Source organism: Aethalodelphis obliquidens, unplaced genomic scaffold (genome assembly GCF_003676395.1).
Source record: "Aethalodelphis obliquidens isolate GAN/ISIS:26980383/991018 unplaced genomic scaffold, ASM367639v1 scaffold116, whole genome shotgun sequence".
In the NCBI taxonomy this organism is placed as follows: Eukaryota; Metazoa; Chordata; class Mammalia; order Artiodactyla; family Delphinidae; genus Aethalodelphis; species Aethalodelphis obliquidens.
Window position 1 is genome coordinate 1,271,533 of NW_020838060.1, and position 16,876 is coordinate 1,288,408.

A 16,876-nucleotide genomic window follows, 5' to 3' on the forward strand; every position below is an offset into this window, starting at 1 on the left:
AAACAATTCTTGCTATTTTTTTTTCATAATTTACTATTTATGATGTATTTAAGTGTTTTATTCAGGACAGAGTTCTGTAGGGGGTGGGAGGGAATATTTGAGGGAGGCTGGGTCTTAGGGAAGGGAATGGGGAATCAACATTTTTATGAAGTGTCACTATTTGCCTCTACTTTGTATTGTTCAGAAATGGCAAATACAATATAAAAGTGATAAATACCTGGTTTTAATGTATTAAACTTTCATCAGTTATTTAGACTTCTTGCTTCTTCCTGGTTCTTTTTCATATACCATCTGCTCCACCCTCCTACATCAGGCTCAGTTTTGTTCATGTTACCCTGAACAAATGCATCCTTTCCAGTTTTCCTCACTCCAATTTCAGTCTAACTCAGGCTGAAAGAAATGGCTTTATTCATTACCTTCTGGTCACCTCCTCCCTCTTAACAACTTACACTTGACAAGGAAAAGCTGTGAATGAATAGGAAGGGAATTAATGTGGGTCTGTTGCCTAGGGATTTGGGGACCCATAGCTCAAAATTCTACTCAGGTTTAGGAGGAAAGGAGAGGGACAGTGGGAAAAGCAAGCTTGAGGTTGGTTGGCCCTAGGATTCTCTGCCTTTCCTTCCCTTGACCTGGCCCCAGGGTGTCTCTCACTCCTAGAAAAGCATAGAGACTGCTTTCCTCAGCTATGTGTTTTTCTCTTCTGTGAGGTTGAGCTTAGGCTATTTTACTGGAATGGGAAACTAGACAAAAAGGGATGTTCTAAGGCGGTGGGGGAGATTTGGAGAGAAACAAACTAAAAAATGTTCCTTTCCACACCATTATTCCCTACCTTGTTAAGGTCATTCTACAAATATTTATGCAGCAGCTAATGAGCAAGAGCCATGAATGCACTGGGCAGTTGAAGGTCAAAAGAAGTAATTGACCTTCAAGGGTTTATAGTGTCCAGGAGGAGCACACACATACGTGCACGCACAAACATGTTAGATGTGATACAGTTAAGGATTTCAGTTCTCTGAAAGAGTGATACAGCATATAAAGGTCAAAGAAGATGAGAGGTTATTGTGGGCCTGAAGTGTTGGGGAAAGTTTCACTTGAGCACAAGGGCCTAGAGGTATGAGAATGATCTGTTCTAGAGAACAAGGAAGAGATCATGGTGAAAGCAATGGTGGAGGGAGACCTGAGTGAGAATATTGGAATAAGTATAGGTGGAGGCAACACTGGAAACCTGACTGATAAAAGCTGAGGGATTTTTATTTTAAACTAGGCAATGGGGAAGGATAGAACATTTTTGTCCGTAAGTGGGACATGATCAAAACAAAAGTCCGAAACTAATCTGTTGACAAAGTTCTATCACAGTGGATAGAAAAAGCAGACAGTTTAGATTGTAATAATTTAGGTGTGAGGTGATGTGCGTCTAGGATGATGGTGGTATCAACTGGAGAGGAAGGGAGAGAATTGTGATGGTAATAAAAAGGAAAACAACTTTATGATAGAACAAGTAATTGGAATAAAGGAGGAATTGGGTATTCTCAAAGTTTTGAATTTGAGTTTAAGCCACAGGCTCAGCCCTCCTTTAGGCTGGGTAAGGAGAAGACTTCTTCCCAAAAAGGAATTGAATCTGAACATGTGGTAGGGAAAAAATGATCTTTCTGCTACCCTTACCTCATCACTCTTTTTAAAAACAAAAAAAACAAACATCTTTATTGGAGTATAATTGCTTTACAATGGTGTGTTAGTTTCTGCTTTATAACAAAGTGAATCAGTTATACATATACATATATCCCCATATCTCTTTCTTCTTGCATCTCCCTCCCTCCCACCCTCCCTATCCCACCCCTCTAGGTAGTCGCAAAGCACCGAGCTGATCTCCCTTTGCTATGCGGCTGCTTCCCACTAGCTATCGATTTTACATTTGGTAGTGTGTGTATGTCCATGCCACTCTCTCACTTTGTCCCAGCTTACCCTGCCCCCTCCCACTGTCCTCAGGTCCATTCTCTAGTACGTCTGCGTCTTTATTCCTGTCCTGCCCCTAGGTTCTTCATAACCATTTTTTTTTTTTTAGATTCCATATATATGTGTTAGCATAAGGTATTTGTTTTTCTCTTTCTGACTTACTTCACTCTGTATGACAGACTCTAGGTCCATCCATCTCACTACAAATAAATCAATTTTGTTTCTTTTTATGGCTGAGTAATATTCCATTGTATATGTGCCACATCTTTATCCATTCATCTGTTGATGGACACTTAGGTTGCTTCCATGTCCTGGCTATTGTAAATAGAGCCACAGTGAACATTGTGGTACATGACTCTTTTTGAATTATGGCTTTCTCAGTAGTGGGATTGCTGGGTCGTATGGTAGTTCTATTTTTAGATTTTTAAGGAACCTCCATACTGTTCTTCATAGTGGCTGTATCAATTTACATTCCCACCAACTGTGCAAGAGAGTTTCCTTTTCTCCACACCCTCTCCAGCATTTATTGTTTCTAGATTTTTTAATGATGGCCATTCTGACTGGTGTGAGGTGATACCTCATTGTAGTTTTGATTTGCATTTCTCTAATGATTAGTGATGTTGAGCATCCTTTCATGTGTTTGTTGGTAATATAGATATCTTCTTTGGAGAAATGTCTATTTAGGTCTTCTGCCCATTTTTGGATTGGGTTGTTTGTTTTTTTTATATTGAGCTGCATGAGCTGTTCGTAAATTTTGGAGATTAATCCTTTGTCAGTTGCTTCATTTGCAAATATTTTCTCCCATTCTGAGGGTTGTCTTTTCGTCTTGTTTATGTTTTCCTTTGCTGTGCAAAAACTGACCCTGAATAGCCAAAGCAATCTTGAGAAAGAAAAACAGAGCTGGAGGAATCAGGCTCCCTGACTTCAGACTATACTACAAAGCTACAGTAATTAAGACAGTATGGTACTGGCACAAAAACAGAAATATAGATCAATGGAACAGGATAGAAAGCCCAGAGATAAACCCACGCACATATGGTCACCTTGTTTTTGATAAAGGAGGCAAGAATATACAATGGAGCAAAGACAGCCTCTTTAATCGGTGGTGCTGGGAAAACTGGACAGCTACATGTAAAAGAATGAAATTAGAACACTCCCTAACACCATACACAAAAGTAAACTCAAAATGGATTAAAGACCTAAATGTAAGGCCAGACACTATAAAACTCTTAGAGGAAAACATAGGCAGAACACTATGACATAAATCACAGCAAGATCCTTTTGACCCACCACCTAGAGAAATGGAAATAAAAACAAAAATAAACCAATGGGACCTAATGAAACTTAAAAGCTTTTGCATACCTCGTCACCCTTCAACATACTCAGGCAGCTGCTGAGTGGGTGCACTAGATGGTCAGAGGGTCCCTCTAGTGGTGGGTAGCAGCTACCACTTATTCTGCAGCTGTACCCTGCCATCTGTATTCAGATGCAAGTAGGGCCTGTTGCAAAAATGAGGGAAATCAAAACCATAGGATTATAAAGCTGGAAATCCTGGTCTAATGTTTTAAGCATGTCAATCTCAGCTATTCTGAAAGTTATTTACCGCAGTTGGAGTCTCATTCACTCTAAACAAAGATTAGCCAGTTAAAATAGATTTCAGATTATCCTCTTCATTCTTGGGAATTCCCTGGTGGTCCAGGTTTAAGACTCTGCGCTTCCACTGCAGGGGGCCCGGGTTTGATCCCTTGTTGGGGAACTAAGATATCGCAAGCTGCATGGCACAGCCAAAAAAAATAAAGGGGCGTCTTGTTTTTAAAGGAAAAAAACAAGCTGTTCATTCTTTAGTTTTTCAAAGACACAAAAACAGTTCAATATCATCTCCTGTAAAATTACTTCTTAAAAGTTCATTAAAGAGCATGAGTTATTTCTAATTTCTCCTCTTTTTTTTTTTTTTTTTGCTGTACGCGGGCCTCTCACTGTTGTGGCCTCTCCCGTTGCGGAGCACAGGCTCCGGACGCGCAGGCTCAGCGGCCATGGCTCACGGGCCCAGCTGCTCCGCGGCATGTGGGATCTTCCCGGACCGGGGCACGAACCCGTGTCCCCTGCATCGGCAGGCGGACTCTCAACCACTGCGCCACCAGGGAAGCCCTCTCCTCTTTTTTTACAAAAAATTTTATTATGGAAATTTCCAAACCAAAAGTAGAGTATAGGAAACTGACATGTATGCATCACCCAGCTTCAATAATTGTCAACACAAATAAGGCCAATCTGTTTTATGTATACTTTCTACCCCACCCCTCCTTTCTCTCTTCACCTCCAAAGGATTAAGTTAAATCGCAGACATCATATCCGTTCATGCATAAATACCTCAATATATATAACTCAAGAGATAAGGACTCTTTTTAAACATAACAACATTATCATGCCTTTAAAAATTGATAATTCCTTAATAATACCCAGGCAGTGGTCAATGTTAGCCAATTGTCTTACAAATGAATTTTTTTGGCTGCGCTGTGCGGCTTGTGGGATCTTATTTCCCTGACCAGGGATCGAACCCGTGCCCTCGGCAGTGAAAGTGCAGAGTCCTAACCACTGGACCACCAGGGAAGTCCCGAAGTGAATTTTTACAGATAGTTTTTTTTTTACCCCAATCTCTCTTGTACTCACTCCAAGTTTTTACCCTGACCACCCAACTGAAACATCTTTTATTAAGGTCGCTGATGACCTCAGTGTTGCTAAATATATCAGTCCTCATCTTACTTGACATGTCAGCAGCATCTGACAGTTTATTGCTCTTCGAAATACTTTTCTTCATTTAGCTTCTGGGATACTATGTGTTTTCTCCCGGTTGTCCTTACCAAGGTGCTACACTGCTCCATCTCCATCCTCTTTTCTGGTTCCTCCTTTCCTCTCTAACCTCTAAATGTTGAAATGTCGAGGGTTCAATCATAGGCCCCCTTCTTTTAGTCTACATTCACTCCCTAGGTAATGTTTTAAAGTTTTAAAGGCCCTGTATAATTTGTCAAACACCCCTGTCACCTCATGATTAGCTAAAAACTTCCAAATTTCTATCTCCAGCCCAGATCGTTTTTCTGAACTGCAAACTCATATATCTACCCACTTACTTGACATCTCCATTTAGGTGTCTAACAGGCATCTTAAATCTAACATGTCCAAAGCTAAATTTCTGGTTCCTGCCCCTCCTAGCCCATCTTCAGAAATAGTGCCTCCATTCTTGTAGTTGCTTAGAATCAACTCTAGTGTTTTCCTTAACACTCCCGTTTCTTACATCCTCCAACAAATCCACTGGCAAATTTTCTAAGTTTTGTATCGTATGACATACTCAAAATCCATCCATATGTCACTATTTTCACGTCTTGTTACCACCCTACAATAAGCCACCAGCATACCTGATCACTGAAGTAGTCTGCTAACTGGTCTATATCCTGTTCTTTTCCCCCCACAGTCTGTTCTCAATGCAGCAGCCAGAGTGATCCTCTTCTGAAAATTTCCAACAGCTCCTATCTCAGAGTCCTTAAAATAATCTTTGCAACTGTACATGATTCAACCTTTCCACTCCCTTTGCCTCTCTGGCCTCATTTCTTCTCTCTCTCTCCCTCTACTCCAGCCTTCATGGTCTTAAGTACACTCTTGCCTCAGGGCATTTGCACTTTCTCTTTCCCCCAGGTATCCTTCAGGTCTCTTTTCAACTGTAAGTCTTCCCTAATATTCTGTTTATATAAAAAGGAAAACACATCCATCCTAGTTTTATCATTTGACAATATATTTACTTACTGGTTTATTATCTGCCTTCCCCATAGAATACAAGCTCCACAAGGGCAGACTTTATTATGTTCCCTTCCAAGTTCTCTACATCGTGTAGCTCCTTTTCAAAAAAATGTAATTCTTGGCTTGTTTTTAAAATATTTTGTTTATGTTTGAACTTGTCACTAATTATTTTTCTGTGCTTTCTTATTTTTCTTCCCTTTGCTGTCTACTATCCTTGTCTATGGTTACAGTGACAGGTTTTGGTTTTTTTTTTTTTTTCTCTAGTGATACAGAGATTTAACTCCTACCAGCTGTGATGGTTACCAGTAACTTTTGAACATATCCGTTAAAACTTTACCAACATTTAGGTAATATCTACAACACACTTGCCATCTCCATCTACTATCTACCATCTCTGTAGTCATGCCTTGGTCCCCCGCTCCTTTCCCCGCTTCCTTCAAGATAGAGACCTGGAATTTTCGGTTTTACTTTGGGGTGTGTGTGCGTGTGTGTGTGTGTGTGTAGGGGAAGGTAGGCCAAGGCATTTATTTGTTTATTTTAGTTTTGGCCGCGCGGTGGCATGTGGGATCTTACTTCCCTGACCAGGGATGGAACCTGTGCCCGCTGCAGTGGAAGCGCAGAGTCCTAACCACTGCAGGAAATTCCCAGCCAAGGCATTTTTTAATGTAATTCTTGATTAAGAAACCAAAACGGTTGACTAGGTTGTCTCCCATTCTTTGGGAGATTAGTTAAAATTACTGATTCGTCAAACTTTTTCTGCATTCCTACCATGTGTCAGGCTATGTAGTGGACTCAGGGATAGCAGAGATTGCCACCTTTCCTGCCTTAATGCAGTGGGAAAGATAGATACACAAGCAAATGCAATTCAGGGGCATAAGGGCTTAGTAGTTTGATGAACAAAGTGCCATGGGGAACAGAGTGAGCTGGAAAGTCACTAGTCATCCCACCACTTTTTAAAAATGCTGGAACAGACATAGCCACAGAACTTTCAAAGGTTCCTCCACAGCTTCTCTTAGATCCTGTCGGCAGGGAACCCCACCAGAAAACCTGAACGGCAGGGCAGGTGGAGGTGGGACCCTCTTTTTCACGTTATCTCGCCTCTCCCCCAACACCCACCCGCCCGAAACGTCCCTTTTATTTTGGCGGTGCCTACAACTCCCAGAACGCAACGCGGAGGATGGAGGCGGAACCAGCTGGCGGAGCTGAGATCAGTGATTGGTGATGAGCGCTGGGCCAATTGGAGGAGTTGTTGTTAGGTGGTCCAGGAGAACCGGTCGGGGAGGCAGGAAGGCGGCAAGATGGTGTTGGAAAGCACTATGGTCTGGTGAGGAGCTACCTCGGGCCCCCGTGGGGAGCGGGACTGGGTCGGCGGCACGTGTAGCTCGGAGGCCGGGCGGACCTCGGGTGGGTGAGCGCGCCTGATGGGCGAGATGAGGCCTTGGGCCGGGAGGGAAGGAGCCCCATCGACTCCCTGAGTCATCCCGGGGCCCCGGAGGTAGTTCCCGGAGGACAGGCCCGGGGTACTCCCCTTAACCCTCAATCCGCGGACAGTCATTGATCGGCCCTGCTGCCTTTCTCTATTCCAGCTTCGTCTTCTCTAGCCCAGCTCAGGCCTGTCTTTAGCCAGAGTCCTTCTCGGACTCATCGTGATAGTCTTCTGCCCTTCTCTCTTCTTCTCAGAATGATGGATGTTAGAAAGAGAGATGATAAATCCCTTCCCCGCCCCATTCAGTCTCTAACTCCATTGCCTTTCCCTGTATCATCTTCAGAGGTACTCTTTATAGCTTGCTTTCTAAGTGTCAGACATTTAATTTACTTTATCTGCCTTAAACCTCGCAGTACTTCAAGGTGAACATCCCTCCCTTTTGCAGATGAGGATACCAAGTCTCGGCAATTTTAAATGACTTATACAAAGTCACACAGCTAATTAAGTGGTGAAGCCAAGGTTTAAACCCAGGATTATCTGACGCAGAGGCTCTTATCCAGTGAGCTAGCTCTCTTCATCAGTCTCAGACATGGCTGAGTAGCTATTGGGAGTCAGATTTGCAAGTCTGATTTGCAAAAGTCAAACTTTTGCAAGGTTTCAAGAGTTTCTTCTAAGTGTGAGCATAGAATAAAAACAGAATAGTACACAAACACACACAAATCTCCAATTGCATGGAACAGACACCTAGGAGTTTTCTTTTTGCCGGGAGGATAGCGTTGCCAGATAACATGTTGGATGCCCAGTTAAATTTGAATTTCACATAAACAATAGTTTTTAATATCAAAAAGTGGCTATAAGTGTGTCACAAATATTGTGTGGGGCATACTTATACTAAAAAGTTATTGTTCATCTGAAATTCAAATTTAACTGGGAGTCCTATATTTTCGTTTGCTAAATATGGCAGCCTGTGGGAGAGAGCATATTAAGAGTAGAAAGAGGACAGGATTTGGAATCCAAAAACCTGTGTTTTTAGTACTTACCAGCTGCATGTTCTTGAGAATGTAGTAAATCTCTCACTTTATCTATAAAATGGGACTATAATAGTAACATCTACTTGTAGCACAAGTAGGCAAAATGTAGGTCGTGGTGGTCTGTAAACTGTACAGCACTGTACATCTGTTAGTTGCCATGGTACTTGAGTCCTCAAGAAAGAATTTAAGAAGGGCCTTGAAGGGACTTAGACAAATGTTAAGGAGAGGCCATTACGAGTAGCGAGAAGGGCATAAAGAAAGCTGCTGAAGTGTAAATTATCAAGGCATGTTTAGGAAGTAGGAAATAGACTAGTATGACTTTATTATTAGGTTGTTGGTTTAAGGTAGTTCCTTTTTCTAGAGAAAGGTAGATACAACCAGGTAGAAGACCACAAATGTCAGGCTGAGGAGGTTGAGTTCCGTCCTGTACCCTTCAGTACAGGACTACTGAAAAAGTTCTGAGGTTGGTCGAGGCAGAGCTGTATACAAAATGGAATTTAAGAATATTGATCTGGCTTGACATATAGGAGGAAAGATTAGGTCCAGAGAGACGTATTGGTGGCGTATTGTACTAGCCCGGCCTTAGAATAACGGTGAGAGCCACTCCTTTTCTCATGCTTTGCTGTGCATCAGAATTCACTGGAGGAGCTTATTAAAAAATTGTGTATATTTGACTCTACTCTCAATCTTCTGAATCAGACACCCAGCCAGGGAAGTTTAGGCATCTGTATTCTTTTTTTTAAATGAAGGCTTTATGGAATAGCTGAATAATATCATAAGCCCTTTTTGATATGATTTTTTTTTTTTTTTTTGCGGTACGTGGGCCTCTCACTGTTGTGGCCTCTCCCGTTGCGGAGCACAGGCTCCGGACGCGCAGGCTCAGCGGCCATGGCTCACGGGCCCAGCCGCTCCGTGGCATGTGGGATCTTCCCGGACCGGGGCACGAACCCATGTCCCCTGCATCAGCAGGCGGACTCTGAACCACTGCACCACCAGGGAAGCCCTGATATGAATTTTTGTTGGGAAAAATAACACACCATTGCACAAAAGTAGTCACAGGAAATACATATATTATTCCATTCATATAAAGTTCAACATTGGGAAAATTAAACAGTACACTTTTTGGAGATGCATACATAGTTGTGAAGGCATCTGTGTTTTTAACAGTGCCAGCACCACCATCACCCTCCAAGTGGTTCTGATGCACGCATGACAGTGTGAGAACTACCGCCATGTTCTGCACTGTGAGTTCTCCCTCCCTCTCAGGCCCCGCTTCCTCTGACACCTTCCTTCCACCCTCATCCATCCGCTGGTCTTGCCCACAGTCTTTATTTTATTTTATTTATTTATTTTTGTTTGTGTTGGGTCTTCGTTTCTGTGCAAGGGCTTTCTCCAGTTGCGGCGAGCGGGCCTCTCACTGTCGCGGCCTCTCCTGTTGCGGAGCACAGGTTCCAGACGCGCAGGCTCAGTAGTTGTGGCTCACGGGCTTAGTTGCTCCGCGGCATGTGGAATCTTCCCAGACCAGGGCTCGAACCCATGTCCCCTGCATTGGCAGGCAGATTCTTAACCACTGCACCACCAGGGAAGCCCCCCACAGTCTTTATACTTAGCTATTCCATCTGGATGATCCTCAAAGCTTCCATTGTTTTTATATTTGGACTCACCTGCTGTATTTGAAGCTAGAAAGGCAGTTACTTCCCTGCTGGGAAAGTAATTGGAAACGGTGTATCAGGGAAAAAAGAATGTAATGCATGGTCAGTAGAGTCTGCCCTTGACCTCCTTTATATAGATTGAATTTCCACTATAAGGACTAATCTGTGTTTCATGCTTACTGTTAGGCACTGTGCTAAGTGCTTTCCATGCATTTAATCCTCATAGCAACCCTGTGAGTGTAGGTATAATAAAACCCATTTTACGGATGAGGTAACTGGATCTTAGAGAAATTAAGTAGCTTCCTCAGGATCACAGAACTAGTAAGTAGCAGAGTGGAGATTTGAGCCTGTGCCTGAACACTGCCCTTCCCTCCCTTTCTACTTGTCTTCCAGTAGCTTCTTAATTACCTCTCTTCGTCACTTTTATTTTATTTTTATTTTATTATTATTATTTTTTTTTGCGGTACGCAGGCCTCTCACTGTTGTGGCCTCTCCCGCTGCGGAGCACAGGCTCCGGACGCGCAGGCTCAGTGGCCATGGCTCACGGGCCCAGCCGCTCTGCGGCATGAACCCGTGTCCCCTGCATTGGCAGGCGGACTCTCAACCAGTGCGCCACCAGGGAAGCCCTCTTCGTCACTTTTGATTTGTATTTATTCCCAGGCGAAGGACAGTAAAGAAAAAAAACTGCCCCCAAGCCCATATTTTGCTTGCCAATAGAAATGAGGTGTCACATCGAGGACACTGCTTCCTTTTGGAGTTCTAAGGGACCTCAATTCATCAAGAATTGATTCTCTGCTGGGATATATAACTGCTTCACTTACCTGCCTTCTTTTGGTCTCCAGGAAGCTGGCCCTTGTATTTCATGTTATTTGGATTCTTCGCGATTGTGAAAAATTGCAGGGAGAGTGTAGGCGAGAACCCCAAATCTATGAAATCTCATTTTTTTTTTTTTTTTTTTTTTGCGGTACGCGGACCTCTTACTGTTGTGGCCTGTCCCGTTGCGGAGCACAGGCTCCGGACATGCAGGCTCAGCGGCCATGGCTCACGGGCCCAGCCACTCTGCGGCATGTGGGATCTTCCCGGACCGGGGCACGAACCCGTGTCCCCTGCATTGGCAGGTGGACTCTCAACCACTGCGCCACCAGGGAAGCCCTGAAACTTCATTTTTGCAGTTCAGTCCAGCTGCCAAAGCTGTTAAACATTTAACCAGATAATTACATTGTGCCTTCCTGCACTCAGTGCCGCCAAGTGTGTATTATTTTACAAGTATTTTACAAATATTTTTAAGTTGCCCTCTTCATTGCCTACCTTTGGAATACTCCTATTTTAGTAGCAGACAACATGTTCCTCCATAACCATGATTAATAACACTTAATGCACCTTATAAGAAGGTGGTTGTGGTACATTAGTAGCTCGCAGCCTTGGGTACTTACATTATCACTTGTGGAGCCTTAAAAAGTTTTTCCTCCTTTGGTTATTTTGAGGCAGTAAGTCTAGAAGAAGGCTTGGTCATCTGCATAAAGAGAAAAGAAAAAGAAAAAAGGTTGCAGGTGATTCTCTGTTCCGCAAAGACTGAGAGCTGCTGCCATACACGACAGTGCCCCTCACAGGAGAGTTGTTGAAGGAGGTGGGGGTCCCTGGAACTGGAGAGGATGTCTCAGATCCTGCAGTGTGTCTTCTCTCTCCTCCTTCACCCTAATCTGACAGCGTGGACAACAGCGAGTATATGCGGAACGGGGACTTCCTACCCACCCGGCTACAGGCCCAGCAGGATGCCGTCAACATAGTCTGTCACTCCAAGACCCGTAGCAACCCTGAGAACAACGTGGGCCTCATCACACTGGCCAAGTACGTGGGGCAGAGCAGGAGGGTTTTGGGGGAGGCGGGGGTGTTTTCTGTATGTGACCCACTGTGGTGCCCAGGTAGCTACCCTTTTGCAGATTCCATGAGGCTTCCATGAGAACTTCCTAGACTGCCTTCTTCACTGTTCAGTATAAATATAAACAGCAACTTGTTTTTAATATTAACCTGAATTTAATACAGTTACGAAGCTAAATCTCCCGGGGTAAAATTTCACAGTGTATTTTTTCTTTTTTCTGGATGCACTGCGCGGCATGTGGGATCTTAGTTCCCTGACCAGGGGTTAAGCCCCTGCCCCTTCTAGTGGAAGTGCGGAGTCTTAACCACTGGACCGCCAAGGAAGTTCCCACGGTGTATCTTAAAGGCAGTAAGAAGCGGTTTTGGGTCAGAGCCCCAGGGCGTATATCACACAGCCTATTACCCCAAAAGTGATTTGTTTTAGGAACTGATAATCCTTAAATGAGTGACCACCCATCCCGATATACATGTTATTAGCTAGAAAATGGGTCTAGAAATGGAGAGGGTAGGAGAGATAAGAAGGCGCATCCAGATATTGTAGAGGATTCCCAGGGCTCCGAGAGCAAGATGACATGAGAGAGGTTGGGGGAAATATTGGGAGGAAGAGGGCAAGTTTCTCACAAAATCAACCACTTCTTATTTTCTGTGTTTCATGTCTAAACACTAGATGTTTTTCCCTAGTTTTATTGAGATGTAATTGACATGAAGTTTAAGGTGTACAAGGTAATGATTTGATAAATGTGTATATTGCAAAATGATCACCACAGTAAGTTTAATTAATACCCATGTCTCACATAGTTAACAAATTTTTTTCCTTGTGATGAGAACTTATAAGATCCACTCTCTAAACACTAGATATTTGATTAAGAAAAATAGAGATTACAGTTATTATCAAGATCCCTAAAGAAAAGATTAGTCAAACACAGTTTGGAGGCACTTGTCCTGACCTGAAATCACAGAAGGTGCTTTCCCCACATCCCAGTGACTGTGAAGTGCTGACCACACTCACCCCTGACACCGGCCGCATCCTGTCTAAGCTCCACACTGTCCAACCCAAAGGCAAGATCACCTTCTGCACTGGCATCCGCGTGGCCCATGTGAGTCCTGTTGGATCCCTTTGGTGGTTCCTCCTTGCTCTGGGCTTCTGCCTCCACCCTTGTTCATTTTTCCCCTGGACTCTTGAGCTAGAACCAGCGCAAGGGAGGAGAGGTGACCTAGAGAAAGGAGTAGAAAGGATATGATGGGATGAATCCCAGGATCGGTGAAGATCATGAGGGGAAACATCCCTAGAATTGAGAATTAACCCCTCTTCCTTATCCACGGAGAGGCACAGCAAGAAGGGAAGGGTGTAGGAGGGGGTTTAGACCTGGTGTGAGCATGATGGTAGGCTCGAGGTACACAGAAGCCATAGAAAAAGAGCAGAGTGACAGGAAAGAGCTGGGTGATTCCTCTGGCTGACTCCAGGAACTTCCTCTTCCTTTTCAAGCTGGCCCTGAAGCACCGACAGGGCAAGAATCACAAGATGCGAATCATTGCCTTTGTGGGAAGCCCCGTGGAGGACAATGAGAAGGATGTGAGTCCAAGTGATAACTGGGGAATTTGGGCACCACATGTTTGGGAATGGGGTCTATTGGCCCCTAGGAGAGCCAGAGAGGCATTGGGTTCATCACTTTGGGGAAAGGAGGATGTGCAGAATTCAGTGTTTCTGTTGGGGGACCTTGGAGAGGTCTACCAATTCCTGTATGCTTTTGTGAGGTGTGTCATCTCCCATCGTGGTATGGAATAGATTTCCTTATTTCTCTCCCCTTCTTCGCAGCTGGTGAAACTGGCTAAACGCCTCAAGAAGGAGAAAGTAAATGTTGACATTATCAATTTTGGGGAAGAGGTGAGTAAGGACCATTCGGGAGGCATTGACTGCTGTGGTTGTAAACAGAGAACAGTCCTTACCCAGAGGAGTGTCTGCATGTGGGAGAGTAGCTACAGACAGGAGCTGACATGGCAGAGAATGGGGGGCAGGGCGAGAAGGAGAGCCTCCTATGTTCTTCCCTCCCCAGGAGGTGAACACAGAAAAGCTGACCGCCTTTGTAAACACGCTGAATGGCAAAGATGGAACCGGTTCTCATCTGGTGACAGTGCCTCCTGGGCCCAGCTTGGCTGATGCCCTCATCAGTTCTCCAATTCTGGCTGGGGAAGGCGGTGCCATGCTGGGTCTTGGTGCCAGTGACTTTGAATTTGGAGTGGATCCCAGTGCTGATCCTGAGCTGGCCTTGGTGAGCAAACGTTGACCTCAGGGGACCTTCCTTGTCCTCCTCTACTGGTCCACACGGCACATAGCTTCTCTAGGGCTAGACAGTCCTAATACCCTTGCTCGTTTTCCCAGAGCCCCTCTTGGTCCCTCTTCCCCACAGTTCTGTCTGATCTCTAGGGATACCAATGTCAGACTCTCTCTTGTTCACTTCTCCCCGTTAAACCCCAGGTTTCTCCCAAGTCCGTCCTTTTTTGCTATATCACCTGTTATCTCTCCAGCCCCTTCCCCATGTGTATAAACCAGAAGCTCCCCCTTTACGGTTTGTTCCCACCCCTCAGCTGCGTTCCCCAGCTGCCTTCCCTGGTGCCCAGGGCTGGAGAATGTCTGACTTCCCTTGCCCTTGGCCAGGCCCTTCGTGTTTCTATGGAAGAGCAGCGGCAGCGGCAGGAGGAGGAGGCGCGGCGGGCAGCTGCCGCCTCTGCCGCTGAGGCCGGAATTGCTACGACTGGGACTGAAGGTGAAAGAGGTGGAATCTGAAGTCCCGGGACTGTGGGGTGCTCAGTGGAGGCCTGGTGTAGATGGGGGTGGGGGGTCTGGCAGTGTGGGAACGCGTGGGCTTGGGGGTGGGTCTTTGTGGAATATGGCATGGTTCCACCCCGCCGCTCTCTCCCTTTTCCCAGACTCGGACGATGCCCTGCTGAAGATGACCATCAGCCAGCAGGAGTTTGGCCGCACGGGGCTCCCCGACCTAAGTAGTATGACCGAGGAAGAGCAGATTGCATATGCCATGCAGATGTCCCTCCAGGGCGCAGGTGAGCCAGAACCTGGGTGGTTGTGCTGAGGCGGAGACATTGGGTGAAGACATGAAACTGAACGGACTGACCTCTTTTCCTCAGAATTTGGCCAGGCAGAATCAGCTGACATTGATGCCAGTTCAGCCATGGACACATCTGAGCCCGCCAAGGTAAGGGCCAACAATAACTCCCTGCCCCATCAGGCTTAAAATCCCCTTGTGTTCAGATCCTCAGCCCACTAGGCCTGGGACTGTTCCTCTCTTGGGGTTTCATAGATGAGCTCTTACAGGAGCAGAAGGAAAGAAACACATGGATGTACATTCCTTGTATGTCAACCTTGCTAAGGCAAGAATGCTAGTGGCCAGAGTTGGAGAGGTGTCCTGGTATTTTGTAATTTTCCTTCCTTGCTGGTGGGAGCAGTCTGGACAATTCTCAGTGCTATCATCTTCCCAGGAGGGTGAAGAAAGGGTCCAGGAAAAAAGGGGGAGAGTGGGTGTCTGACAGCAGGAAACCTAAAGGTGATGGCATCTGTTTTTATCCTTTGAGCTCAGAAAGCAGAGTTCTCAGGCTTCTCCTCTAATCGGTCAGTAATAAATGTTTGGGGGAATTCTCTGGTGGTCCAATGGTTAGGACTTGGCACTTTCACTGCCGGGGGCCTGGGTTTGATCCCTGGTCGGGGAACTAAGGTCTCGCAAGCCGCGCCAGTGGGGCCGAAAAACTAAACGAAAATAAATGTTTGAGTTCATACTGTGTATAGGCGCTGGGTATCTTCCCAAATCCTCCTTCCTGTCCTTGGCCAGAGGTGCCCTCCATCCCCAGTCAGGTGCGCTCCCATCCTCCTGCACTTGCTTGCTCCCCGGCCAGCCTACCCCCGCTGCCCCGAGCTGACACAGCCCTTTTTCAGGAGGAGGATGATTATGATGTGATGCAGGACCCCGAGTTCCTTCAGAGTGTCCTGGAGAACCTTCCAGGTGTGGATCCCAACAATGAGGCCATTCGAAATGCCATGGGCTCCCTGGCTTCCCAGGCCACCAAGGATGGCAAGAAGGACAAGAAGGAGGAGGACAAGAAGTGAGACTGGAGGGAAAAGGGAGCTGAGCCTGTGCAGGGGGCCGAGTAGGGTAGGGTGGGATATAGAGTTAGATGCGTTGTCTGTGACCACTGCAACCTAAATAAAGCTTGGCAACTTTTTTTCTTTTTTGCTTCAAACAGCGGTAGCTTTGAGTGTGACCATTCCCCTTCCACCCATCTCCACCCCTGACAATCCTTCCTTAGGAAAAACTTTGCTGAGAGCCACCTGTGCTAGGCACTGGGGCCACAGAGGGGAACAGAAAACAGTACTGGCCTCTGGCCTTTTTTGCTGTATCACCTGTTATCTCTCCAGCTCCTTCCCCATGTGTATAAACCGGAAGGGCCAGCCTGTAAATGAGCAGTACCTGCGTCTAATAAGTGTCCAAAGAGAGGCCTGAACAGGCATTGTGGAAATGCTGAGGAGAGAGCGCCAAACCCTTGCAGCCTCTGGGAAGGCCCCTGGAGGCAATGTTTGAGCCCTCATCAGCCAGCGAGCAAGAGATAGGGATGCTTCCAGTCCGCAGGAACAGCGTGTGCTGATGGCGCAGAGGCACTTTGTCACTCAAAGACCGGTTGGGCGAGTGACAGGAGATGGAGGTGGAAAAGTCGGCAACAGTCAGAACACCAAAGGTCAGGGATCTTTGAGGCCTGACTTTCTCAAGGTGGGGTCTGTGATGTGTCTCCTTGGAGCACCAAATTTAGAGGAAGGTTTTTTGTGGGGCATGGACTAGAATGCACAATTCACATAATCTCCCCCTTTGTTTATTATATTTGAAGAGGTAAATAATATTTTACACATAAAATACTTAACCTATATATAAATTGTTACGTGTAAGAAAACTGACATATCTGAAACCACTCAATGTAAGAGCTGGAATATTCCTAACACCTTGTCACATACCTATGCCTTTTTTTTTTTAAACATCTTTATTGGAGTATAATAGTTTTACAATAGTGTGTTAGTTTCTGCTTTATAACAGAGTGAATCAGTTATACATATACATGTGTCCCCATATCTCTTCCCTCACCTATGC

At 45.4% G+C, this 16,876-nt stretch overlaps 1 protein-coding gene across 2 annotated transcripts; it reads left to right on the forward strand.

Moving 5' to 3' along the window:
• The first annotated feature begins 6,939 nt into the window (after positions 1 to 6,939).
• Positions 6,940 to 16,029, forward strand: PSMD4 (proteasome 26S subunit ubiquitin receptor, non-ATPase 4). 2 transcript variants are annotated; one of them, XM_027097759.1, is made up of 10 exons: positions 6,940 to 7,066; positions 11,559 to 11,699; positions 12,712 to 12,826; positions 13,216 to 13,302; positions 13,546 to 13,614; positions 13,784 to 13,999; positions 14,386 to 14,503; positions 14,658 to 14,789; positions 14,874 to 14,941; positions 15,676 to 16,029. In XM_027097759.1, exons 1-10 carry the CDS (start codon positions 7,041 to 7,043, stop codon positions 15,844 to 15,846), a joined length of 1,143 nt encoding a protein of 380 aa, XP_026953560.1. In that variant the 5' UTR covers positions 6,940 to 7,040; the 3' UTR covers positions 15,847 to 16,029. The 2 variants fall into 2 exon arrangements, with proteins under 2 accessions (XP_026953560.1, XP_026953561.1); XM_027097760.1 differs by having other exon boundaries at positions 14,386 to 14,494.
• The last annotated feature ends 847 nt before the right edge of the window (positions 16,030 to 16,876 follow it).